Here is a 27759-nt window from a genome sequence, read left to right on the forward strand (position 1 = left end):
AATATGTTCTAATCTTCTGGCTCCTCATTCTGTCTTCACTTGTGCCTACCTTGTTTTCTCCTCAACCCATCTCTGTAAAACTCTAATGGTAAAAACTGCCTCTGAATTCTATGAACTGAACTGCCACAAGCTCAACTCCACTGTACTGTCTCTCAATTCATTGACTCAACCAAACTACCCAAAAAGAACTGACCAGAACTCAGAGATCTCCATGCCTCTGTCTCCTGAGTGCCGTTTGTGTACCACCATACTGTGGACCTAAGCTTTTCTTTACCTGAAACTTGCGCTATACCAGGATGGCCTTGAACTCAGAGATCTGTTTGCCTGTCTCCTGGGATTAAAGGCTTGTCTATATTCCAGCTGGAACATACAGACCTAGGTCTTTGTATATGATCTCTTGCCAGAGCAGCCACATTCTGAATTAACATTCCTCTACAGCTGAGCAGGATGAACAGAAGACATGTGAAAGAGTTTGCTTTCTTTGTTTGAACATGCTAGGCAAGTGCTCTGTGACTGAGCTCTTTCCATTCATGAACAGCCTTATGGTAGAGATTAGATGGTAGGGTGAGCCCTTCTTACAGAGGCCTTGAATAACAGGTTTAACTATGGATTTGATCGCACAGAAAGCAAAGTTATATTCTAGGATGCTCTACTTGGTACATAGTGTAGATGTGAAATTGAGCTCAAAATTAGTCACAGGATTCCAGTTTGGACTTGAAGGCTGGTCTAGCTTGGTACTTATGGGAATTAAGAATGTTTCTGCTGTGAAGGAAAAAGCTGATAAACCAAATGATCACTGGGGTTATGTGTGAAATTTGATTTATAAGTTTGACTATGATTTAAAAACTGTATTTAAAAATTGACATAGAACTGTGGTTAAGAGCTAACAGATAACAGCAATGCTGCTTGATAGGAGTTAAAATACTTGAAAGCACATAGAACAATGCTAGACACAGGAAGAGCTTAAGAAGTAGGAGCTAGGGCTACAGATATGGCTCAGAGGTTAAGAGCACTGGCTGCTCTTCCAAAGGTCTGAGTTCAAATCCCTACATGGTGGTTCACAACCATCTAACATGAGATCTGGTGCCCTCTTCTGGAGAGCAGGTGTACAGTGAGGCAGAACACTGTATACATAAATTAAATACATAAAAAAAAGTGGGAGCTACTGAGTAACTCTGAGAATCACAGAAAATATTGGCTGTGGTTAAGAGCAGTGCCCTTAGTTGTGAATGCTCATTTATCTAGTGGTGATCTAAGGAGCAGCAGGATTCAGTGTGTGTGTGTGTGTGTGTAAGAGAGAGAGAGAGAGAGAGACAGACAGACACAGACAGACACACACGCACACACACACAGACACCTTGGTGAGTCCTTTCCAAAAGCACACTGGATGAGTCATCATTTTAAACAAGAATGTTCTTTATTTGTATAAAGCATTAAAATCTTCTCAACAGTCTCCAGTCCTTCACTATGTTCAACTGGTTAACAGTATCTAATTCTATATTACATTACCTGTCAGCTTCAAGTGCTCAACTAAGACAAAGAAAGTGCTTGGAGCACTAAATGGGGAAAAGGAAGAGCCAACATATTCAAAGCTACAGTGGTGGTGCTAGATTCCTGAGCAACCTTAACACTTACCTTAAGGTTCAGAGGTGTTTCACAATTCTTTTTAAAAGACAGATTAGAACTAAGGAATCTGAGGAACTTGCACTTTGGGATATTACATAGCTTATCAAAGTTCCTAGACTGGAAGATGAAATAAGGAAAAGGAGGAGAAAGTGGCCCTGGGAAGCAGATGCAGGAGAGATGGAGAGAAAAAGCCTGGATTTAATAAAGTCTCTGGAACTTGTCATGAGTTCAGGGAATGAAAAGCAGCAGCCACAAGTCTGGAAGATGGAGTAAAGAAGAGAGAATCTGGAATTTTATACTGTTCAGGAGCTGGCACTAAATCCTACAGTGGCAGGCACTGAGTTACCTCCAAGATTAAGCCCCCTGTTTTTAAGAATTGGCACCTTTGGGAACACTGAGAACTGGAGTGTATTTCATAGCGGTGCAGCCATCCCCGCAGGCTGAATATCTGCAGTCAACAAAGGACTACAAGCTAAGTCTAGAAAACAAGAACCCAAGCAAGTAATGCTACTATCAAGTAAAGAGATTTCCTTATTCTCCCACAGCTTTTTAGTTATTTCCTAAAAAGCAACCATTCTGACCATTAATACCTATTGCCCAATACTGTACAATCAAACAGGGTGACCATGATCAAAGCCCCATTTTTTCCTCCCTGAGCCTTTAGTGCCTCTGTGACTTGGAAAACAGCAGGCAACATGGAAGTTATTACTTTTTTTGGAGGGGCAGGGAAATGGGATGAAAAGCTAGTTAAGCCAGCCATATACTTAAGCAAACAAGCAATAGCAAACTATGTAGTCATTCAGAATCCCTTACACTAAAAAGTCAGAACCTCGACTGGTGAAGCAAAACAGGATTCTGGAACTCAGATGCTGTGTCTGGGAAGAGCAGGCTTTGATCTTTCTGGTCAGTTTTTTATTTTGATCTCAGGCACCTGTGCAGATGGCTCTGCCTTGCAGGGAGGGGCTTCACATAAACACATCTCAGGCGGTCTCCACCGAGCCAGTCTGCCCACTCTCTCCATTCAGTTGTCTACTTCCTCCTCTTCATTCTGTTCTTCCTCATCTAGTCTTTCTTCATCTTCATCGTCGTCTTCCCTGCTTTTGTCTTGCTCTTCTGAATCTGTTTTTTTGTCTTTGTCCTTCTTCTTTTGCTCAGAGGCTTCCTTCTTGCCTTTCTGCTCCCGCCTGTATGCTGTAAGGAAGCAGATCTTTGTATAAGTAGACCAACCGAGGCATAGGCGGAATAACCAGGCCCTCATCACATATCTGAGAAGGTACCAACTAGCCAGAGTAGAATCATGATTACTGAAGGAGACAGGTGATGAGGGAACGAAGGATGAACATCTTTCATACGGTTTAAGAAACAGAAGAGCACATGCATACCTTCTAGAGCTTCTTTCAATGGTGTAATGAACCGCTGGAACTCCATCTCTTCCATGGCTGACAGCACATCGCTGGCATTCAGAGTCTTGCGCTTCCCTTTCATTGCAAAGTTATTCGCACTGAAAGAAAGAGCAAAGACCTTCAGAAGCTTTCAGAGTGGGTGGGCCATGAGACACCCAGAGGTGTGGTGGGAAAGCCCACATTTGTCTTATATGCATGAGTTTTTGAGCGACACAACTCAGTTCATTCCTTCCCCATACGGAAACCTTGTTTAACCTGCTTCAGCGTTTGTGAGAACTGGAGAAGAGCTGTGAGTCAATCGCTCTCTCTACTGAGGCAGGGAATAAGCACTGGGGCCAGTAGGCTCCGGTCCACGACCGCGGGGTCAGGATCCCGCTGTGCCTCCCTTCCGCCTCAGCTCGGCTCACCAGGATGTGGCATACAGAACGAAGACACTGGCGGCGCGGGAGATGGCGCTCCGGGCCTCCTTGGAGATGTTGACGCCGTCCGGGAGCTGCGAGGAAGGTGGAGATTCTGTTAACCTTTTGCCCACACGTCCGCCCTCGACCCTTTCGCCAGCCCGAGAAACTCACCGCCTCCTTGATGATCCTGGTAATGACGGCGTTGGGCAAATTTAGGTCCTCAGGCCTCTCCGCCATCGCCTCCGCTGGGGCCCGAGCCTCCTCCGCCTTGGGCCTCCTCTTCAGCCAATTCTGTTGTCCGGACTTCCCGCGTCGCTAAGATCTGGCCCTCGGCGGCTTCCGTCCCACCCCACGTTGCTGGTGTCCCACAGTGCTTCGCGCAGCCCCCACCCCCTTCTACTTCAGCCACGCCTCAAGTCGCAGGTGTAGCCAAGCTTTCCTCGTCGCGATGGTCTCGGCCCACGGAGGTTTCCGCCCGCCTCCACCGTTTCCCTGACGTTCTTCCCCAGGCTTGTTTCCTCACTACACACTGTGTTTATCGCTGGAGCTTTCGCACCCACGTTTTTGACTCTCTGAGGTTTCTGTCTGCTCTCCCAGCGTGCCCCGTGCCGCTGCTAGGCAACGGGGCGGCCCGGTGCCTGGCGTGGGAGGAGCAGGCGTTGATCGAGCCGGCGGGGCGGCGCTCCACGGACAAGATGGGCGGGGCCTCGGGGAGAGGTGGGGAGGTGGGCGGGGCCAAGGCTGCGCTTTGGCCAGCCTAGCGGTGTCCCCTGTGTCTGCTTTGGTTCTGTGGAGTCGCGGACCACTGACACTTGAGTCTCCCGCTTTCTTATTTTTATTTTTATTTTAATTCCTTTTGGCTCGGAACTCAGTATAGATTTTCTTTCAATTCTACAGCACCGATGTCCATCTTTAATCCTATTCTTCTCACAACTTTGTGATAATTGTATTAAGGATAAGTGTTACCTAAATTTTCACTTAAAAAAATGCCACTACTTTACTAGGACAGCTCTAGTGACGCGAATACCGAGAGACGCCTGATGAGACTTCGGAACTCAAGTTTTTTCTGGTCCGGCGCTGAAAAGGCGAGAAGCAACTGATTGTAAGACTAATGCATCGCGTGTTAAAGTTGTATTTTTTTAAATTCATTAATTGATTCATCGTACACATTCCCTACTAAAGTCATTACCCAATTTTACATTTCCAATAGCATTTCAAGTCGTATAATTTTCATATTAAGTACAAAAAAATACTCGTACTGAGGGCTAATTCTGTATTCTTTTTCCTCCTTTCTCTCTATCAAAACATGTTGTTCCCATACTTGTTTTCCTATTTTTAAAAAATATCTTTTTAAAAAAGATTATTTGTTTATTATGTATACAGTGTTCAGGGCACCGGATCTCCATGCGAGCCACCATGTGGAACTCAGGACCTCTGGAAGAACAGCCGGGGCTCTTAACCTCTGAGACATCTCCCTAGCCCCCTTGCTTTCCTATTTTTGATGGAGACATGATTTCAAAGAAATATTTCCATATTGGGAGAAAAAAACAAAACAATAGGGCAGATAGAATGATGAATAGTGCTGAGGGATCGTTGTGGTGAAAAGAACTCTGAATTTAGAACCTTATGATGGTTTAAAAACATCATAAGCCTTAGTTCTAACCACTGTTTCGCTGGAACTGGGGTTGTCAGACATTTTAATTGAGAAGAGAAGCCAGAAATCTAACGTTATGGACCATTTCAGTTTTAAGATACTGGCTCAAAGTGCCTGGCAGGCTAAGTTATTCTTAGGCCTGGTGCAGCCCAGGCCAATAGTTTCTTTTCTCTGATCTAAATTTTAAGCAGTTTAGAACAGGGAGTTTGTTTATTGCTGTTCTCCATGCCCCAGTCAGATCCTCTCACATGCTTGGCAGTCAATAAATGTGCTGAATAGAAGAGGAAATGGGCAATGTCCTTAAAAAGCTAAAAGGGACCCAGGTGGTTGTGGATAAGCAATTGGTATGACCTCCCCTAGGTAGACTGTTTCTTAGATAGCAGCATTTCTTAGTTACCTGTGGTTTTTTGTCTAGGCCTGAGGCTTCCTGAGCTTTCCTTATTATCTGTTAGCATGTCTAGTGCTGTCCTTGTTCAGCTCATGTTTTGGCAGTCATGTTGGTGGGACTTCATGGGTGCAGCTTCTGACATTTCTAGGAAACACAATCTCACAGCAAAACCCCTGCTCCCCTAGCTCTTACACATCTTTCTTCCTCTTCTTCCACAATAATCCCTGAGCTTTTAGATGTAGGAATTGTGTTGTAGATGTATCAGCTGGGACTGGGCTCTATAACTCTGCATCTTGATTGGATGTTGTTTTCTGTAATGGTCTCCATCTGTTGCAGAGAGACGTTTCCTTGATGAAGGGTGAGGACTCCACTTTTCTCTGAGTATAAGGACAAATATTCAGAGTGTAGTTAGGGATTATGCTGGTTTAGTAAACTGATGGTTATAGGTTCTCCTTCAGGATCTGTTATTGAAAATAAAAAGGCTGGGCTGGAGAGATAGCTCAGCAGTTAAGAGCACTGTCTGCCAGACAGGCTGGGAATTCAGAGGTCCTGAGTTCAATTCCCAGCAACCGCATGGTGGCCAACACCATCTATACTGGGATCTATGCCCTCTTCTGGCGGGCAGGTGTACATGCAGATGGAGCACTCCTCTACATAAAGTAAAAAATACATTAAAAAATAAAAATATTAATAGCCTATAATTATTACAGCGGTTATTATTTATACTACTACCGTATCAACAAATGACCGAACACCTGGTAGATTTTTAGTAAGTCTTATTTCACCTGGGGCTGGGCAGATATTAACTCCCTAAACTCCCAGTCCTACATCCCATGCCATTTGCTCATTCCTTTCTGGGCTACTTCCCATCCAAAATAATGTAAATACTTGCACATAATTTCCATCTGGCTGCTTCTCTCTGGCCCCATTGGTCCTCAGAGTAAATTCTCTGGCCACATGGTTCTTCTTTACACTAATCCATGGTGGTCTTCACTCTACCTTTCCTCTCTTACACCTGTCTCTCCCCTTCTTGTGATCCTTCTGTCTTCCAGACTCAGGGAGCCTCATTATAGCGTTGCCCAGATGTAGGCATTTTATTAGTTAAGCAGGGATTATAAACAGGGAAGCAATGTTACATAGCAACATTTGGGGTATGTGATAGTGTTCTGTAAAACAACAGAATCTCAGAGAGTGAAGCAATTAACATCTTAATACAAAGCACCAGACCATGCTGTAACAAAGATCCATGACTTCATTAGCCCTACCTGGGTAGCTGACAAGGTTTCCAGTACCAGGCAGGATTTCCTACTTGTTGAGCAGGGTCTTAAGTCCTATTAGAGAGCGGTTTGGCTATCACCAAGGTACCACTGATGTAGCTCATAGGCATCATGGTTGGGTGGGCTATTGGTTGCTTCCCTCCTTTGGAAGATTTCGTAGCACCTTCTGGTACCATGAAAACTAGTCCTCAGGAAGGAGGTTCTCAGGATAACCGAGCCCTGTGTCTGAACTGTACTGTGTCTCCAGTAATAGGGACTTACTTTTCACCTTTGGGGGTAACCGAGGGCAATAGCAATAGCCTATAATGCTTTGGGAGTCTCTTAGACAACCCTGACCAATAATTAAAAACAGGACTTCTCATACCTGGTGTTGTGTTTTTTTGTTAGATGATCTGTGGCTCTTACAGGGAGCACCATCAGCCCAGATAGGAAAATTTCATTTCAACGCTATATGTATATTTATATACTGACTTATGTGTATTACAGGCATTTTTAGGTAGATGGTTAAGAGTATGATTCCTTGTGACTATTTTAGACACTCTACCTTTGTTTTAGCCTCCTCCCTTCTTTATTTATTTCTCACCCTTTCCTAATCAGAGCCCTCATTTTCCCATTTCCTCCTTCAGATCATTTGTGCCCTGATATTCTTTTTCTTTGTTGATATGTGTGTATGTTCCTACAATTAAAATTTTAAAATTTATTGTATGTGTATCAGTGTTTTGCATGCATGTATGTACCACATGCATACAGTATACATGGAGGTCAGAAGAGGGTAGCTAATCCTTTGGAACTGGTATTACAGATGGTTGTGAACCACCACATGGATGCTGGGAATCAAACCCAGGTTCCCTGGAAGAGCAGACAGTTCTCATATTAACTGCTGAGCCATCTCTCCAGTCCTCCTACAGTCTTAGGCAGGACCCTCACTCTCTTTTATGAAGAAATGGTCTGAGATGGGTGACCTTGGTTAATGCCACACAGCCAGTAGATGAAAAGCAAATGGCCATCGATTTTCAGTTTGAACAAACCCATTCATGGGTAGTGCGTATTTTGTGATGATTATAGCATTTTGAAAAGTGAAGAATGCTTTCAAAAGGCTTGAGCCAGCTAAATAACACTTCTGTGACTTCATTGCTTTTTAAGCTTTTGTTGCTGGTTTCTTTTTGAGGTGGGGTCTTACTCTAGAGCCTTGGCCGGCCTGAAATGTGCTATGTAGATTATGCTGGCCTTGAATTCATAGAGATCTATCTGCCTCTGCCTCCTAGAATGCTGGGATTAAAGCTGTCTGCCTGTCTCTAATGGTTGTAATTTAGGAAGACTTTTCAAAGATGGTAGATAGCATTTTTGTAATGAAGGGGAAGAGGATGCTGATATTTTTTTCACTGTGTGTATTTGTAATGCATGTGCATGTTTGACCAAAAGTCAACATTGGGAGTCTTCCTTAATGCTTTCTCCACCTTCTCTCTTTCTTCTTTCCTTCCTTTCTTTTTCCTCCCTCCCTCCCTCCCTTCCCCTCTCCCACTGTCCCCCTCTCCCACTCTCCCCTTCCTGTATTTCTGTGTGAAAATGTAAGACTCCCTGGACTGGAGTTACAGACAGGTATGCGCTGCCATATGTGTGCTGGGAATTGAATCCTGGTCCTCTAGAAGAGCAGCCAGTGCTCTTGACAACTGAGTCATCTCTCCGGTCCCTCCACCTTATTTCTTGAAACAGGGTCTCGCTGAACCTGGAGACTGCCAGTGCAGTTAGGCCACCAAGCCCTGGACCCACCTATCTGTGCCTCCCAGCACGGGGGTTACAGGTGGACAGCTTTTATGTGGGTGCCAGGGAGCTGAACTCAGGCTCTTATGCTTGCAGTTGCACAGCCACTGAGCCAGCTGTATTTAGTAATTTATTTTTGTGTGTGTACATGCATAATGTGTGTGTGTGTGTGTCTGTGTGTGCTTGCGTGTAGGCCAGAGGACAGCGTGTAGGAGTCAGTTATCTCCTTCTATCATGTGGATTTGGGGGATTATTGAACTCATATTATCAGGCTTGCTGGCAGATGTTTTGCTCACTGAGCCACTTCTCTGGCTCTGCTTTTGTTCTTTTTGTGATAAAGATCCCACACTATAGTCAAGGATGGCTTATAACTACGTTATGTAGTTACATTAATCAAACTCCTATTAACCCTCCTCCCTCAGACTCCTGGAGTGCTGACATTGCAGGAATGAGCACTTGGCTCTGATATTTATTTTAAATATTGGATCAATAATTTGTTTGTTTTGTTTGTTTGTTTTTGAGATGACAACATCTTACTATGTAATTCTGGCTTTCTTGGTACTCACTATGTAGACCAGACTGGGTATCCCTCACTCTCTTCCACCCTCCCCCCACAACCCTGAAACTCACAGAGTTCCAATTTCCTTTGCCTTTTGAGTGCTGGGAGTAAAGGCATGCTCCACCCTACCACACCCTGCCTTAAGCAAGTTTTTGTTTTATTTATTTATTACAGGGTTTCTCTGTGCCCTGGAACTCTTATAGACCAGACTAGTCTTGAACTCAAAGATCTGCCTACTTCTGCTTCCCTGAATGCTGGGATTAAAGGCATGCCCTACCACCGCCCAGCACTGAGCAAGTTTTTAAACATCTACAAACCAATTGCTATAGTTACTGAAACAGACTTGTCATTTTACAGATGAGGAGGCTGAGGCTGAATGGATAAGTCTCAAGTCACTTGACTGCAAACGGCCATGTAGGAAGGTTTTTGTGCATATGTGTCATTTGACCTCATGGTATCTTCATACTTGCTTGGTGTTTAATTCTCTATATTTTGTGTGACTACCACTTAGTACTTAGTGAATTCAATAAAATGTTTATGATTTCATTTCAAACTGAAATCTGGACCTTATGGCTGTCTAATGTGTAGAAATAATAACCTCTGCAGGCTGGAGAGATAGATCATTGGTTAAGAGCATGGCTGTTCTTTCTGAAGTCCTGAGTTCAATTCCCAGCAACCACATGTTGGCTCACAACCATCTATAATAAGATCTGATGCCTTCTTCTGGCATGTAGGTATATATGCAGATAGAGACTCATATATATAAAATAAATAAATAAATCTTAAAGAAAAAAAATAACCTCTAAGTGTGTGGCTGCTAATTCTCCAGAGGGCTAAAACACTGCAAGACTGGGTTCTATCTTAAACTGTTTATAGCTATGAACCTGCCAAATGAGTCCCTGTGGGACGAAACCGTCTGCACCTCAGCAATTTGTCAGCACCCACAATGCTGGGCATCTCTCCGGCGGATTGAGAGGGGCCATCCTAGGATCCTGGACACATTCCACAAATCTCCCAGGGAAATTGAAGGTGCGTTAGCTAGCTTCTGCCATATTTGTCACAAAGTCCCTATGCGGTTTCTGTTTGGTTCTCATTCTCCAAAATAGTAGGTTACATGTTTTGTTCTGGCCTGCTTTCTCAGATAAACTCCCGACACTCACTATTGTAAATATCTCGGATACTTGCTTGTGGGCCAAGAAGGGGATGGCTCAGCAACAACCACCAGAATTTACCTTTCCCAGGGAACGGTCTTTAATGTTGAAACCAGCCTGCAGGCGTCATGGCAGGTAAATTGTCTTAGAATCTTTCCTTAGCAAACTGTGTCTCCAAACCCCAAGTCTGCACTTCTCTTGTCCACACAGATGACTGAGAAGGTTAGATTGAAAACACTAAGGCTGGGAATAGAGCTCAGCATGTATGAGGCTTTGGTTTTGATCCCTAGAGTTACCAAACAGCAAAATGGAACCTACTCAAATGGGGAGAGGGGAGCCCAGAGTAAGCAGCAAGCGAGTGGTCCGGGGGTGGGTGATGGGGGCTGCCTCCCAGGGGTGGGTGATGGGGGCTGCCTCCCAGGGGTGGGTGATGGGGCTGCATTCGTTCGCCATCATGAAGACCATTGCCTGACTGGTGTAACTAATGAAATCCATTGTCATGGAATTCTGAAGGCTCAAAATCTGAGATCAGGAGTAGAGTTATTTCTTCCTTGGTCCCTTTCCTAGGAGATGGCATCGTATCCCTCAGTTTTTTTGTGGGCCTTGTTCTTTGTGTGTCGTAACCATAATTTCATTATATCTATCTATCTATCTATCTATCTATCTATCTATCTATCTATCTATCTATCTATCTATCTATCATATATATGCTAGTCCTATTGGATAAGGACCCACCCACAGGACCTCACCTCACCTTGTTATCTCTTTAAAGACTCTGTCTCCAAATACAGTCACATTCTGAAGTACTGGGCTTAGGAGCTCAGTAAATGAATTTTAGGTGTTAGGGCACAAGTTAGATGCACCACTGGGGGCAACCTTGTGATGTTATGAAGGTCATCAGAGAACAGTGTCCACATGCCTCTCTCTCTTTCTTTCTTTCTTTCTTCTTTCTTTCTTTCTTTCTCTCTTTCTCTCTCTCCTTTCTCCCTTTCCTTTTTTCTTTCTTCCTTCTTCCTCTTTCTATCTCTCTCTTTCTACCTATTTTTCTTCCCTCTTCATAGTCCTGGCTGTCCTGGAACTCACAAAGTAGAGTAGACCAGGCTGGTCTTGAACTCAGAGGTCTATTTGTCTCTGCCTCCCAAGTGCTGGGATTAAAAGCATGTACCACCATGCCTGGCTAATGCTTGCTTTCTTATTTTTTAGTTTTATATATGAAACTACTTGTAAACCCCTAGTCACTTTTTGTTTAATCTCTTGCAAAGCTTAGGCATCCAGTTTTTGCTGAAACATGAAACTGTGGTGTGTCTGAAAACTTCAGCATTTAAAATTCAGAGACAGCCTGGCAGTGTTGGTCCATGCCTTTAATCCCAGCACTTGAGAGGTAGAGGCTGGTAGATCTGTGAGTGCGAAGCCACCCTGATCTACAAAGCAAGTCCAGGACAAAGCCAGGGTTCTGTTACACAGAGAAAAAAAAAAAAACAACAACCCTGTTTTGAAAAACCAAATAAGTAAATAAATAGAGATAAATCTAGATAGATAGCTGGCTATCTATGTATCTAGCCAGCTAGCTAGATAAAATTCAAAGACCTTGATGCTAAGAGTCCCAAGTTCTAGTGGCTATCTTTGAAGTGGTTTCTTTTCTCTAGTCCATGTAAGCAATGTGGTTTTCTCCTGCTCTCCTTCCTCTTCCCCAACATTTTTACCTTATGTCCAACAGGTTCTAGGAATAATGGTTTGGCCCTCTCCTCACTCAACTCATTCCTTCTATTCTGCTCATTCTAGAGTTGTAGCCAGCTTGAAAATATGGCTCTGGCAGGCTTTGCCCTTCCTCCATTCCCTCTGCCTTGCTAAAAACTGTTACATTACATTCCTAAAGCTAGCCACCAATGCTAACTTGAGGCTGACTACCAAGATCAAAGTATTGAAGTTCAGCAATCAAAAGCCCCTTTTGGCTCATGGAATTAGTATGTCTAATCAAAATTAAACACCTTATTCTAACACAGGGTTTCCCCTTTTACCTTTATAAACTGTTATTTTCCTATGAGCTATGCCTGTCTCCTTTATCCAGAGGCAGTCATTGTCTCCTGGGACAAACACTTTCCCCCCCCCTTCCCTTGTTCCCTTCTCTTTCTCTCTTGTCCTCTTATCTCCTGTCTTTGTCTCATATTCTCTGTACTTTGTCCCTCTGGGGCAAATAAATCTCCTTTGTGCTGAGAACTTGGTCTTGGGGGTCCTGAGGGATACCAATCCGTTCACCTATGATTTCTGGGCTTCTCTCTAGTCATGGTCCTCACTCTCTGATTTCAACTTTTTCTTGGAGGCAAACTGGCTTTTCTGGTGGTGTCTTGCTGTCTAACCCTTTGCCCGTGCAGTCTTCCTAACCTTCAATGTTTCCTTCTCTTTGTTCTGCTTCATTAAGTCCTTGGTGTGGCTTTTACTGCCACAGGAGATCCTGCATTCCTGGTGCACCTCATCTTGTGTATCTCCCTTCTTTGTTCAGTTGGTTTCAGCCATATTGTCTTTTCTGTCTATTACATATCCACAGTTCCCACCCCACAGCTCATGCACCTAGTCTGCTCCTAGCCTGCTGACTGGGTCAGACAGTTATTACTGTCTGATAATAATAATAATAATAATAATTATTATTATTCACTGTGTATCATTGGATGTCTAGCTGTGTTCTTGTCTCTACCCACTGCAGGCCAGTACTATCTTTCCTGCAGCTGTGACAACCTCAAACACACCCATACATTTCCAGATGTCCTTTGGGGGCAGCGTTGCCCATTTGAGAAAATTGCCTTAGATCTTGCAGCTGTTTCTTCCTTGTTATCCAGTTTGAATTTAAGAACTGCTTTTTCACAGAGGTGAGCAACCCATTTAAAATTTCCCATCTACACTGTTACCATCATTTGATTTAGCCTCTTTTGCCTTGCATCCCGCTCTGAGAAGCCTTTTATTGATCTGTTTTTGCCTTGTTGCCAGAAAATACATCTCTCACTTCAAAGGAAATACACAATGAGAGTAGTGGTACAAACTTTTAATTCCAGCCTTCAGGAGGCAGAGGCAGGTTGAAGCTCTGTGAGTTTGAAGCCAGCCTGGTTTACACAAGTTCTAGGACAGTCAGAGCTGTGGAGAGACCCTGCCTCAAGCAACAGCAACAAGGAGGAATATAAGAACATTCATTCTTGAGCCAAATATGAGTGACCATGGCCTGAAACAGAGGTTACAACAAAGCCAGAGTTCCCTGCGACAGGTCTTGGATGCTGTATGATGACATCCTTACTTAGTTTTTGGGTGGGTGAAAACTGATGATGTTAATACATCTCAAAGGTTTCACCTGATGGTTGCGAGTGTGTTAGGTCAGACACAGAGCCAGACCACAAATGGTAATAAAGGGAATGAAAGATGGTGCAGGGTAATTTGACTCTTCATCTGTAACATCCCAACTTTCCATAATCACAGGGTCAGCCATTCAATGCAGACTCTTTGTGGCTTTGGGAGTGGGAGTAGGCACATCATACTTTCATTAAAATGTCAGCACTGTTAAGCTTTGCAAGAGATTAAACAAAAAGTGACTAGGAGTTTACAAGTATACTGACAGTTCATAGTCTCTTTCATTAAAATGTCAGCACCTGGGACTGGAAAAATGGCCATGGTTAAGAGTACTGGCTGCTTTTTCAGAGGGTGCAGGATAGATTTCTAGCACTCTGCTCCTTTCCGTGTCTCCCAACAGTGCATGGTACAAGATTTCTGTTGAATGAGTGAATATAGCCTCCACCACTCTCAAATGCTGTTCTACCTGTTACTGTTCTCCCCATTCTTCTGAATTCTTCAAGCAGTAATCGTTTCTGCCATGCTTATGGATATATTCCAGCCCGAAACTCTATTTGCTCACCTGGACTTTATTTTTATTTTTTTCAAGACAGGGTTTCTCTGTGTGTTATCCTGGCTGTTCTGGAACTCAATTTGTAGATCAGGCTGACCTCAAACTCAAAGATCTGCCTACCTCTACCTCTCAAGTGCTGGGATTAAAGGCATGTTGAGATGAAAGGCAAGGACCCCTGTGCCCAGTCTTAATAAACCTGAAAATGTTTTATTTACTTGATGTGTGTGTGTGTGTGTGTGTGTGTGTGTGTGAATGTGAATGAATACAAGCATGTGAGCACAGAGGTCATGTGGAGGTCAGAGAATAACTTTTAGGAGTCTGTCCTGTTTTCCAATGTGGGTGCCTGGGACCAAGGTTAGCTTGGCAGGCTTACACAGCAAGTACTTTACCCTGAGCCATCTCGCTGGCTCTTAGGACATTGTTATTTAAGGTGCTGGACCTAGTTTTCTATAGCTAGAAAGAGACATAGGCTGTCGATTGAATTTGATGAGGCAGTTAAAGTGCAGTATAGGATATCCATGTGGGAGTACCTGTATTTATTTGATTAGTATGAATTCCAGGGCCTTCATAGTAAGTAGATAGGTTTTCACGAGAGCATGAGCTTTGTTATTCCATTGACTTTTCACCTTTTTGTCTCTATTTCATGCTTTGAACTCATATTTTCCAGGTCTCGGAAGACTTTACTTGACAAAGATATGACCAGCAGTTATTCTGCTAGAACTCCCAAAGTAAGTCACAGTTTACAAGTTCTTTCCTCTACATTTTCTCTTTATTAGTGGGGATATTTTGACTTTGGCATTATTGTTTCTTAAACATTTTTATTCTCTCTTTTATTATTCCTTGTCTTTTGATATTATATCGCCCTGCCTGGCTTGGAACTGACAATGTACATTAGGCTTGCCTGGAACTCACAGAGATCTACCCGCCTCTGCCTCTCCACATCAGTCAGTTCTGATCAACAGGCAAAACTAATTTTTTTTATAACTTTGAAAAAAATCTTAAGGATTTTCTTGAACCCTAGTGCTATGTGATCTCAAGGGTGGGAGAAACTGACATGATAACTCATAGGATGTCTGTAATTACAGACAGGGTGACTAAAGGAAGGAAGGAACCTTGATTACCTGTACTCTGTATGCCTCTGCTTCCAAAATGCAGGCTGCCTTTACAAACTGCATGGAATCTGAGTCTTCGCAGAGCAATGGCTGAATGAGTAGTGTCCCTGAGGTTGCCTCTAGACATCCTCATGTGACATGGTTGAGTTTTTCTACATTTCTACACCAATGTCATGAAAAAGTGTTTACAAATTCTTTCCCTAGAGAAGTACTTGTATTGGTATCTGATACAGGAGGGCATATAGAAATATATTAAGAATACTGTGAAGATGATTTTGGGGACTAGAAATGTCCTTTTTTCTATTTAATTTTTTAGATCTACTTATTTTATTTTACATGTATGAATGTTTTTCCTGGATGTGTATATATGTACTATGTTCATGCCTGATGCCTGTGGAGGTCAGAAGAGGGCAGCAGATTCTCTGGAACTGGACTTATGAATGGTTATGAACTACTATGTAGTTCATGCTGGAAACCAAACTCAGGTTCTCTGTAAGAGCAACAAGTACTTTTAACCACTGAACCATCTCTCTAGCACCAGAAATGTCTTTTTTTAAAAATAATGTTCTGAATCAGCAATATTTTGGCGAACTTATCACAGTGTCACAGTGTTTGTCTGGTAGTGAGTACCAGCAGGAGGTGGGTCCTGAGACAGTCCCATTACACATCCTTTTCTAGCTTTCAGTGTTGAATTTGAACGAAGCAACTCTTCCTTCCTCTGAAGATGTCGGAAACATGGTTGTAACCTGGGTTCCAGAAGGGACGGAGAAGAACATGAGGTGAGCAGCTTATCTAGAACATAGAGGCCTTGATGCCCATGCTCTCTAAATTCCCTGCGGTCCTCTGCACATCCACCCCTTCTTGTGATCTTTCTTTTAGCTATCTCATCATTAGCAGCAGTAGGTCAAACGTAGAAAGTGATCAAGGCCTCTTACTGCACTGGAGTTATGCTGTAATATACTGTGAGACGCGTGTTGTGGGAATTCTATACTTCAAATCTATATGGAAGTAAATAGCACATAGACAGGGTGGTCCAGTTTATTTATGACACATATTTGTTGTATATATATATGTGAGTTATAGTAGATACAAAAGAGTGTTGGGCTATATATTATTTATTATTAGCCCTATAATTATTGTGGTGCATTATTTAACCTGCTATCACAAACAATAAGACACAGACTCCTGTTACCTGGGCCAGGCAGATAGTTCTACCTGTGCTGTTTGAATAACCGCACCATTCACCTCCCAGTTGCATTCAGTGCCATCCATTTAACCATCCTCATCTGGGCTACCTTTCATCCTAATCTTAGAAATACTTGCTTATCTTTTCATCTTGATGTTTTCTCCAGCCAAGCCATCCTCTGAGTCCTTCCTCCTGCCCCACATGGTTCTTTCCTCACCGTAACCCATCATGGTATCCTCTTTTCTCTTCCTGTCCATCCATCCCTCTCCCATGATTCTCCTGTCCTCTAAAGCCCAGGAACCTTAGCCACACCTACCCCATTCTGCTCTGCCCAGGTATAGGCCTTTAATCAACCAATCAGGTATAATGTCTTAGGCAGGTTTACAAAACAAGGATAAGTATTAGGGTAGTAACCCGATCTTGAGGGCCAGTAATTTGCATCAAAGTAAAGCACCAGAACAACCCCCAACATCAGTGCGTGCATTGGTGCTCCATGCACAGGTGTAGTGGTCAGAAGACAACTTGCTGAGGTTGGTTTTCCTTCTGCCGGGGTGGATGGAACCCAGAGATCAAACACAGCTTGTTGGGCTTGGGGCATGACTTGATACCTTTTTTTTCCTTTTTAACATTTATTTAGTAATGGGGGATGGGGTGTGCTTCAGGTGCCTATGGGGAAGTCAAGTCAGAGGATGACTTATGAAAATCAGAGGATTTGCAGTAGTTGGCTCTCTTTCCCTTTCACTACGTGGGGTCCAGGGATCAAACTCAGATCATCAGGCAACTTTACCTGCTGGGACATCTTGCTGTCCTTCCTCCCAGAGCTAAATTTGTTTATGAGGTTTAAGAGATAAGTGCTGGACCCATGGGATGACTTAGCAAGTAAGGACACTTTCCACCAACAATGACCTGAGTTTCATTCCTGGAACACACATGGTTGAATGAGAGAATTGACTTTTACTAGTGTTTTGTCACCTACCAGAATTGACTCCTTTGATTCCCATATTGTACTATGGCATGTGAAGCCTCAGTCCCTTAAATAAATACATATTTAAAAAAACAAACAAACAAACAAACAAACAAAAAAAAAACCCTCTCACTTAAAAAGAAACACATTTGGTTTTTTTCTTAAATTTTGTTTTGTTTTGTTTCCCCTCAAAAATGAGAAAAAGAGCCCTTAGTAAACCGCATGAAATTCTGATCTGAACCCTGAGACTTAGGGCAGTGATACAGAATGAACAGCTTATAAGACTTGTGTATAAGCAGAGGGAAGGCCCAAAGGCTTGCTGGCACTGACAACTGTAGGAATGGTGTTTGGCCTTTCTTTAACAATCACTGATGTTTGCAATTCTTGTTTAGTGATCAAATTAAAACAACAATACCAAAACAAACTTCTCATTTATAGCAACCTTCAGAATTTCTTTTTCATTTTCTCTTTGTGCCCAAATAGTTCTTTTTTATACATGCATTTGTGTGTGTGTACATATGCTGTTAGCAACAAGACCCGTAGAAACTGGTTTTCTTTCATGTAAAGGAAGTGTGGAGGTAGGTGGGCCAGGGATAGAATGGTGGATGTATGAAAGAAGCTGAAAAATTCCTGCTATCTCCTTGCTTGTCATGTAAAGATATTCTTAGTGCTTCTATTTAAAATATTTGGGAATGAGTTCTGGTCTTTTTTATTTCAAGATCAGTTGGAAAGTCTAGTGTTTCCAATTGGCCTGAAAAGAAGAGAAAGAAACTGGGAGAGGTGAGTTCCATGCTTTGTGATTCTTTAGGGTTAATGATTTTTCCTCTTAGGTTTCTCCACCCCTACCTCAGCCTTCTTATATGAATGAACAAAATCCTTTACACAAAAGGGTAAAAGAAAGCCTTTCTTTAGGAACAGCCACAGATTTCTTCAGACCCCTTCCTCTATGTCCTCTCTATAGGAAGGTCAGGAATACGTTGAAGAGAGGACAGAAGGAAGCATTGGTCATCAGGGGGGACTTTTGTCAGTTGAAAGCTAATCCCCAGTGTGATGGGATAGTATTCCAACAGACTAGAAGTTATTAGGATCTGGGTTCCCAACCCCCACCCTGCCTTTCTGGTAAATGTGATCTTGTGTCCCTCAAAGTTGTTTCTGTTCCATTTCCTTCCTTAACCATTTCCTACTTCAGTTTTCAGTCTGGCACCTAATTAGATGGTTTTTGTTAGATTGTTCAGTGGATAAATGAATGGCCTCTCCAGAAAAATAAATTGGTCCTGGCTTGATCTCAGTGGAACAGGATGTTAGAAGCCCAGCAAGGGAGAAACTGGTGTCCCTTCATGGTGGAGAGGAGGTGGGAAAGGTTGCAGTTGGCCTGTCTGTTATTTTGTTATTGTTGTTGCTGCTGTCAACAAATTACCTGAGAGAGCAACTTCACAGGAGGAAAGATTTCTGTTGGCCCACAGTTTCAGAGGATTCACACTACATGGTTGCTTGGCCTCATGTACCTGGGCAGAATATTGGGAGAGCAGGAGCATGTATTTTGGAATTACAGAACTATTATAAGAATATGTTTTCATTTTAATACCAGGGGATATGGGGCTGTTTTGCAGCAGCTGACTATGATTTACCTCATGCTCTGGTGGAGGGGCCATGATTTTGCCAGCTGCAGATAGTTTCTGCAATTGTGTGATGTTTGGAATTCTGAGGGTATATAAATGTTAGGGCCTCAGTAACTGGGTGGGTTGTTGGTTGGTTGCTGATTGCTGTTTACTGTTTGCTGTTGGTCGCAGTTTGTTAAGTAATTGTGCACAAAGAAGAAACAACACAAGAAGAAATTAGATATCCTGATGGTGAAGATCAAACTTGCTCCAAGGACCTCCACTCCCTTAATCAGCAGGAAGTAGCAGGAAGTAACATTTATTCCTTTCTGAGTCCTGACTTTATTCAGGGATCTCCCCCCCACCCCCGCCTTTCTCATTTCTAGTATTTGGGCATTGAGAGGGAAGAAGAGGGGTGGAGGAAAGAAGAGCCCACAAAGTAGCCAGTGCTGCCCACAGGAGCTGTTCAATCCTTGGTAGACTGGGTGCGAGACAAGTGCAGGAAGAGTCTAGGGAAAGATGTAGTCTCTAGGCCATGTCTCCTGATGTCTACTGCTGCCAACCAGGCTCCACTTCTCCTTTACTACTTCCCAATTATACCATCACATTAGGAATCCACAAAGGGATTCATCCACTTGTCACATCAGTGGCTTCGTGGTCTGATAATTTCTGCCTCCTACAGATACACCCAGAGGTGATTTACTGATCTCGTTAACGTTTTTATTTGTTGTTATTGTTGCTGAATGTGTGTGTGCGAACATGTGTGCCACAGTGCAGCTGTGGAGACCAGAGGCCAGCCCTTGGGGGTCAGTTCTCCTTTCATCATGGGTTTCAGCTTGTGCAGCAAGGGCTTTTTACCCGCTGAGCCCTGTTGCCTGCTGCCCTCAGCATTTTTTAATTCAGTCAAATTGGCACTCACTGTCTGGAAACATGGAGTTTCATTTGTCAGGGTAGAATACTGATGGGAAGAAACAGGCTTGAGAAGAATAGTTGACAGAGTTCCTTGAACTGTTTCTCTTCCAGAAAACCAGGTCATCTCTGTATTTCTCTGGAAAGCAGTATGTATCAGCACACTCGAGAAGTCCAGGGGTGATTGTTCCTCCTCCCTCCCCAGTGCACCTATTTGACCAATTAAGTTCGGATCCCTTACCACTGTGGGCCCAAGTCAGCATGCTTCATCCGGATCTACTGCAGGAGTGGTGCGTATCATGGAGTCCTGTGGGGAGAGCCAGAGTCCTGCTTCTCAGTGAAGCTGAGAAAAAGCAAAACCATGTACTCTGAGGAGAATAGGTAGCAAGCTGAGACCCTACTTGTTTGGATCTACTAACACTCAGGGTGACAGTCATCACTGCCACCATTCATCAAGCACCTACCATCTACTGGGCTTAGGGCTAAGCACATTATGTGGACTTTCATTTGAAATCCTGTTATTTTTTCTTCATAGATTAATTATGGACGTTTATCTATTTGGGAGGCAAAATGGTATATGTGGTTTGGAGTGTGACAATTCTTGAATTGCATATTGAAATTTGACTGGCTTTGTGAATATTGGTAACTTATTTAGCTAATTTCTGCTTAGCTTTCTTCATCTGCAAAATGAGGAGGATGATAACTCTGCCCTTGCGTGCTAGGAGGGGCTGGTGGTATAAAGCACAGGAGCCTGGCATAGAATAAGCCCTTAGACTCAGCCATGGTCCTGCTGGTTGAGTGGGAAAGGTATGATCAAGGGAGGCCCAGGCACGCCTTTCTACAGCCAAAGTGAAGATTTCCTTACACCTGAGCCTTTTTCTTCTTTGTCAGTAGCCACACTCTCTGGCAAGAACTGCTCCTGAATGTATGGGTGTCTCTGTCTCCTTTAGCATTTTGGCACATGAGAAAACCATAGCTTACCCTGAAGTGAAGATAGAGTTGTCCAAGATGAGGAAGGATCTTCCCATGAAAAAGAGTCGACCCGACAGCGCTATCTCTTCTACCATGTATCTAACTATCCACCGCCTCACCCTGCAAGTAAGAGGCCCATCTGTCCTCAAGACAGGAAGAACTGGTTTTCTGCCCTGTCACCCAGGCCTTGTAGAGCAGAGGGCTGGCTTGTATGGAAGTGAAAGCCAGTGAAGGGGGAGGGGCCAGGGGAGCAGTGCCTCTGCTTCTTCTGGACTCCCCTTCCACCTCCTTTCTCTTCATCCTCGAACCTTGCTACCGTGCTGCTGCCAACCATATTTCTCAAAGCATGTTTATAGACCAGGTTGTGTGTACTTGGGGCAAAGAAAGACCCACAGAAAGGCTTTTTGTTCATTTTTTTTTTTCTTTCTACCAGAGACCATCGTTGCGGTACCCTGAACACCAGAAGCTGCAGTACAACCTAAAGAGAGGCAAGGGGGCTGCTGGGACGGGACCTTCAGGTATCCTCCCCTTTGCCACCGCACAGTTCTCTCATGCCACTTGGTCCCTGTTCAGTTGTGTTTCTTGCCAGCCACACAGGGTCACGTGGAGAACTCAGGAGACTCTAGTTTTGAGCAGCTTCTTGCTTGGTTCTGGCTAGGGAAGGAGAGTCACCATAGTGGGGCAGGTCACAGTAGGTAGCCCAGCAAAAGGTGTGGGCCATCAGTGAAGGAGGGAACTGAGCTATCCTCTCTGGTTACCAGGTCACAGGAAGCAGCAGAAGCAGCAGAAGCAGCAGAAGCAGAAGCAGCAACAGCAACAGCAACAGCAGCAGAAGCAGCAGAAGCAGCAGCAGCAGCAGTGGCTGCTGCGGCAGCGGCAGCAGCTTCAGCTGCGGCAGGGGAAGGGGAAGGGGAAAACCGCTAAGGAACAGGTAGAGTAGTGAGAAAATCCTGTTGGATATGGGTGCAGCATGGGGTGGGAAGGGGTAGCTAAGAGGAGGGGTTTGCCCCTGGCCGTTGGTTGTGGGTATCACATTACTCTCTGACAGTCATTTTAAGTTCTTTCTTTTTGCAAAAGTTTTCTTTGCTTCCAAAGCCCTAATTCAGTTCCTTCTTATGTTGGTTTCAGGAGGCTAAGAAGAAAGCCAAGAGTGAGGTTGAGCTCCAGTCCAGTATGTGTACATTGACATTTATAACCCTCCCTGCGCTCAGTCAGGGATAGAACCCTGAGGTGGGGCTAAGGGCAGAAGTCAAACACGCTTTTGTCATTTAGAAACTTGCCATTGTCAGGCATGCGGAACTGTTCTGGAGAAGCTCAGTTGGGCTGGCTGATCTACCCTGAGTCATCCTTGAACTAAATAGTTTCTAAACAAGCACATTAGGCCACATGTCTGCTTCACGTGGCGTTGGAGAAATGACTGACTCAGAGTTAGGTTTTCTTCAGCTCCTGACTTAGGAAGCATGGAGTGATACATGCCTCTACCAGTCTATAACAGGTTGGAAGCTGGAGGGTTCTGGGGCTCAGCTGGCAGTCAACACTTTGTAGCAACAGCAGCACTGGCTTTTTTGACTGATGTTCATGTTGAAACCCAGAATAGCCTCTTGTTTCCGGAGCTCTGCTCTCATGTAACTGAGGGATACATGTAGCACTGTCTGGCTGACATTTCTCAGCTTCATTGCAGAGTAGGAAGGACCAAGGAAGATTCTCCCTGAATCTTGTAAGGTTGTTCTGCCTTGCTCAGACTGTGTGCTGCTGGCTTTACTCTGCAAATAGTCGAATTCTCAGACTTTGCTCTGGAATCTGAGGTCCTGAGAGGAATCAGATGAGCTGTCCCTGAGAAAGGCGCTGTCCTCTTGCTTTGCTTCACACCGCGCTGCTGTCTCTGGTATCAGCAACATCCATTAGCCTGAAGGTTTACAAAGGGTCCTGGCCTTGCTGTGGGAAGTGGAAGAGTCAGAGGTCCAGGGTAGGAGATGTGTCTAAGCTGAGTTCACATCTAGAGTGATCATTCCCACTCTCATAACTGTACTCTGGTACCTTTATGCTTCCTGATGTTCCCAACGAGAGCTGCTTTGCTTGGGTGACCGGAAGGCCTCTTTGAGCCGGGGTCTTCGAGCAGTGGCCTACCCACCCGGACTTGAGAAGGGCTTTATGGAAGAGATGACTTGTGAATTGAATCTTGGATATGTGTGGCTTCCTGTTATGGGAAAACTTTATTTTTAGAACCGACAGTAGCCTGTGTAGGCACTAGTTTTTCAAATCCTACCTTATTTGGGGGTTCCTTAAAGCTTATACCTCCCTTCCAACCCCCCAATCCCAGATAGGGGGAATGAAGGTTGTAAGGGAAAGGGAGAACATAGCCCTTTTCTACCTCTTCCTGCTGGGTAGGGTCACAGGATTCTTTTGGGATCAGTACCAACCTTAGTTGTCAGGAAATCCAGGAGTCCAGGTAACCAGCAAACCAGCAAGCCAGCAAACACAGCAAGCGGTCCTCCTCCAGCTCCTCCAAGCTGCCACACATCTTTCTTCTGGGCTGTTACCCCCCCCACACACACACCCTCAAGGTCCTCAGAATTTAACTAATTTCAGCTGGCAAAGACCATACTCCGAAGGAGACAATTAACAGGTGTGGACAAACTAAAACCTCCCACTTGGGATTATAATAAAAACATAAACATAAATTTTTATATCATAAACCAAAACATCCACAACAAGCCTGTGAGGAGGCAACTCAGAAGAGTGTGGCTGCTTAGCATGGCTGTGAGGATTTAAGGGAGAATGTGGAGAGCAGGGCCTGCACGGACTGTCTGCACGAGTGTTTGGCCTTTATTTTCCATGACAGTAAGTTCCACCCTGATGTACATTGAAGCCAAATGAGAAGCTTTTAAAACTCTTAACAAGCACCCAAACCCCAAATGTTTTGGAACAGGACTTCTGGAATTGGGAACCAATCCCCAGTGTCTACTAAAGCTCCCCAGTGCTGCTGCTAGGAAGCTTAGGTGAGAACCAGTGCTTGTAGGGAGGAACACAAGTATTCTGTTCTAGCAGAATTCTTAGAGGCTTAAGGATTGTCTGGAGAAGCCTGAGAAAGGAGGCTTTGGCTGCATTCATGCTGTGGCTGGGAAGACTGTGTAAAAGGAGCAATGAAGACCCTGTACTCAGGGTCTGCTGGGGTGTCACCAGAAGAGGGCAAGTGGCATTCTCAAAAGAGGGGTAGTAATGGCTAGAAAACAGAGTTAGCAGCCTCTTATTCCTTTCTGAGACAGGCTCTCACTATGTAGCCCAGGCATGCTTTGGAACTCACTGCATAGAGGTTGACCTTGAACTCTTGATCCATCCTCCGTCTAAGCACTGGGATGCAGGAGTGCACTACCATGTCTGCTTACAGCTCCACTTTCTTTTGCCACTGCTAACGGCACTTTGTACCTCTTTGAGGAATCCTGGGTCTCTTTGTTGCTGTCTGTCTGTCTCTTTTATTGACCAGTTTTGAATGCAATTTACATATAATATTCTGTCTTCCTGCATTTTCAATTGCTCCTTTGTTTTTGCTCTTTCCTTTCCTACATGGTGAGATTTGGCTTTTGATTTCAGAATATTTTTGCTGTCTTCATCCAGCTTTAGCCGGATGATGATACCTTGCTGGGGCGAGTGCCCACATGGACAGTTGTGCCATTAACTTTTATTCATTCTACCCATTCAGTACAGATGACACATTTCTTCCCAAAAACCTGGGCTGAGGTGCCAGTTTTGAGGTGCCTCATACAGCATGAACTTCATTATCCTTTCAGATGGACCTAGATTGAACATTATACTTCTGTCGCAGTTCTGTAAGGCAGGGAACACACGATGTTCCCCTGAAGGTGCAAAGGTACATTGAAATGCCTTGACTGGTTTTTGTTTGTCAGAATTCATGAAGGCATTGGGCTTTATCTGGTTCCTGCCACTCCAGCAATGGCCTGGGTCTTTCTTTTTTTAAAAGTTAATATTTATTTTATGTTTGTGTTTTGCATGTTTGTCTGTGGACCATGTGCATGTACTGCTCGAGGAGGCCAGAAGTAGGCATCAGATCCCCCAGGGCTAGTGTTTCATATGGTTGTGAGCTGCAGTGTGTTTTCTGGGATGTGAACCCTGGGTCCTCTGGAAGAGCAGCCAGTCCTCTTAAATACTTTGTCACCTCTCCAGCCCTCTCTTGTTTTTAAAACAGTAAAATCCCAAACATTCTATTTTATCAACAAAGATTCAGGAGCTAGGTATTGGGGTGAAAACTTGCCATCTCAGAGAGGCAGAGAAAGCACCCTGCTGATCTTCCTACTCAGCCAAAGTCCCAGAAGAAAAAAGCTCTTCCTCTTCAGCTCACATCCTAGAAGGAAAAAGCTAAAAGCCCTTCTCCTCCACACTGACTTAAATACCCTTCTCTCAATGTCCCTCCTTTTTGTGTAGTCCCTGTCAGCTGGCTACTTGTGCCTCTTGCCCTTAGGGTTGACTTTGTTTAATCCTGTTTACAGAAAGCTCTTGGATCAAAGGTGTGTGCTAGGGCTGAGCCATTGCACAACTAGGAACAAGTTTTTACAGTTCACAGTATTGGGGTTCACAATGGGATCAAATAGCCTGCAACCCCCCACACCTGTTTTGAGGCAGAGTCTTGCTGTGTCATCCCAGCTGGCCTGGAACTCACTGTGTATATCACGCTGGGCTGGAACTCACAGAGATACACCTGCCTTTGCCTCATGAGTGCTCCGAGTATATGTTTTATTTCCATTTTTAGTCTCTAGCAGATACAGTTACAGCCTAGGTAAAAAAGGATCACAAATAGAGCTCAGAAGGCTTTCCATGGGGTGTGCATATTTTGAAACATTACATGGAAGCTCATAAACAGGTACAATTATTTTATGCATCAGTTACATAAAGGACACTCCTTGGCAAAAAAGGAATTCAGAAGGCTTCACTCCCTTTCATCTACCACCAAGGTTTATATTGTCCCAAATAGAGGGTTACTCTAGGGGTCAACTAGAATTCCAGCAATGGGACATGAAGTGCCAATAAGAAGAGGATTGAACTGACTTTGTGTTACTAGGTCACAGAATTCTCCCAGAAGAGGAAAGTGTGCAAATGCATGAGAAGGAGATAGAGGAGAAAGAAGCCACCACAGTACATGTGAGTGTACAGCAAGGCCCCTACTGAAGTCTGGTTTTGACGACCTCCTACTGCATAGCAAACTTCCCCAAAGTGCAAGCAGAAATAATGTTCTTAGTTTTTTTTTTCTTGGGGCAGGATCTCATTATAGAGCCCTGACTAGCCTAGAACTTGCTCAGTAGCACAGGGTGAGTTCAGACTTGATCTTCCTGCCTTAGCCTTCTAAGTACTGTGATTACAAGCTCATGCATGCCACTATCCTTAGTTCATAATGTGTTGTTTCTAATAAGTCTGTGGGTTGACTGGACAGTCATTCTCCTCCTCCTCGAGGTCATTCAGTGCCACTGGGCAGGGGCTAATAGTCAAGTTGCTGGTGTTCTCCGCTATGACTTCTCTCTGTGTGGTTTATTGATGCTTAATGAGAGACTAGTCATTTTCTATCTTTGAAAAAATACATTTATTTTCTGTCTGTATATGTATTGCTACAGAGAGAGAAAGAGAGAAAATGTAGACTATGGATGTGCAGTGCCCACAGAGGCCACACGGTGGCATCAGTTCCCCTGGAGCTGGAATTGCTTTCTGCTGTGGTGGCTGGGATCTAAACTCTGCCAAGAGCAACAGTTGCTCTTGACCGCTAAGCTGAGCCATGTCTTCAGTCTGCCTTTTCTTTAATTATTAATTTTTCTCTAGTCGTTTCTTAGTGATAGACTTAGAGCTAAAACAGTGTTACTTTTTGCACCATTTATTAGTCGAAGAAGCTACCATTTCACTCACATTCCCAGGCATGAAAATAGACCAAATCTCTTGATGAAAGAGCAGTGGCTGTCCTGGCAGCCACCTCTGGAAGCAGGCTTCCGTTGGCTGACTTTTCAAAATGGGGAGAAGTGGGCCCTGGCATCATCTGGGTGGCCTGGAAAGTAAAGAATATATGAGTAGACTTGCTTTCAGTTCTAAGAGATGGGTCTTTGTCCTGTCTTAGATATTAATTTCCCTAGAAAAGTGTGCTTTAGAAAGCTCTTTTAGTTTGCTAAGGTCTAGATTCACATTTCTTCTGCTTAACCCAATGAATTTTAGGATTCCGTAGCTCAACCGGTGTTGTTTGACTTTGACAAATTCTACAAGGACTATTACAGCATGCTAGAGCGTAAGTGGAAACAGGCTTATCAAGTGCCTGAGGATGGGCAGAACTGACCCTGTGATAGTCAGGATGACTGACTTTCCGGGGATGGGGCCTGGGTTTGTGTATGAGCACAGCCCTTATCCTTTGGAGGGGTCCTAAAGTATTTCCTAACTCTGGCTGGGTCTTTTTTTTTTTTTTAAGGTTCGGAACAGTATGACCCAGAGAGTGATGTGGATGACATTCGGATGGGAATTCTGAGTTCCAGGCAAGAGGATAGCTCCCTCGGCCTTCCTGGAAGTCCAGACAAAATGGACTGGAACCCTGAGCTCAAACTGCTGAGGATTCTTCAGTCCAATGTGGAGGATGATGAGAACAATCTCTCTAGGACACACAGTGAGGCATCTCTAGAGGCGAAGGATTGACGCTCTTATCTGGGGCGTCCTTAGCCAGAACAGTTCTGGGTATTCTAAGGACAACAACCTTGGATGTAGGAGGGGAAAGGGGAGGATTTTGTTCTCTGGATCCTCCATCAGGACCAGGCTTAGAGACAATGCTTTCTTCATTACCTTTAAAATGAATGAGGAAGAAAGCCCTAATCCCACAAAAGATACGCAACTTTCCCTGGGCATTTCCGGGGTATTTCCAGAATTAAATAAAAT

At 44.0% G+C, this 27759-nt stretch overlaps 2 protein-coding genes across 4 annotated transcripts; one reads left to right on the plus strand and one right to left on the minus strand.

The window, feature by feature from the left end:
• Positions 1–1395: 1395 nt before the first annotated feature.
• Positions 1396–4088, minus strand: Pole3 (DNA polymerase epsilon 3, accessory subunit). Its single transcript, XM_055611624.1, has 4 exons — positions 3602–4088; positions 3437–3522; positions 3009–3127; positions 1396–2817 (listed from the first exon to the last, which is right to left on the minus strand). Exons 1-4 carry the CDS (start codon positions 3665–3667, stop codon positions 2648–2650), a joined length of 441 nt encoding a protein of 146 aa, XP_055467599.1. The 5' UTR covers positions 3668–4088; the 3' UTR covers positions 1396–2647.
• A 127-nt stretch (positions 4089–4215) lies between these two features.
• CUNH9orf43 (chromosome unknown C9orf43 homolog) lies at positions 4216–27759 on the plus strand. 3 transcript variants are annotated; one of them, XM_055611547.1, is made up of 14 exons: positions 4216–4532; positions 9946–10098; positions 10211–10355; positions 14774–14834; positions 15897–15997; positions 18088–18148; positions 19990–20165; positions 20826–20973; positions 21281–21365; positions 21609–21778; positions 21976–22018; positions 25922–26001; positions 27055–27124; positions 27302–27759. In XM_055611547.1, the coding sequence occupies exons 2-14, from the start codon at positions 9948–9950 to the stop codon at positions 27520–27522; spliced, it is 1512 nt and encodes a 503-aa protein (XP_055467522.1). In that variant the 5' UTR covers positions 4216–4532; positions 9946–9947; the 3' UTR covers positions 27523–27759. The 3 variants fall into 3 exon arrangements, with proteins under 3 accessions (XP_055467522.1, XP_055467525.1, XP_055467523.1); XM_055611548.1 differs by lacking the exons at positions 4216–4532; positions 9946–10098 and adding an exon at positions 12922–13084 and having other exon boundaries at positions 10279–10355; XM_055611550.1 differs by lacking the exons at positions 4216–4532; positions 27055–27124 and having other exon boundaries at positions 27302–27434.

The sequence above is a fragment of the Psammomys obesus genome, unplaced genomic scaffold (assembly GCF_907164565.1).
Source record: "Psammomys obesus unplaced genomic scaffold, mPsaObe1.curated_primary_1811, whole genome shotgun sequence".
Classification (NCBI taxonomy): domain Eukaryota; kingdom Metazoa; phylum Chordata; class Mammalia; order Rodentia; family Muridae; genus Psammomys; species Psammomys obesus.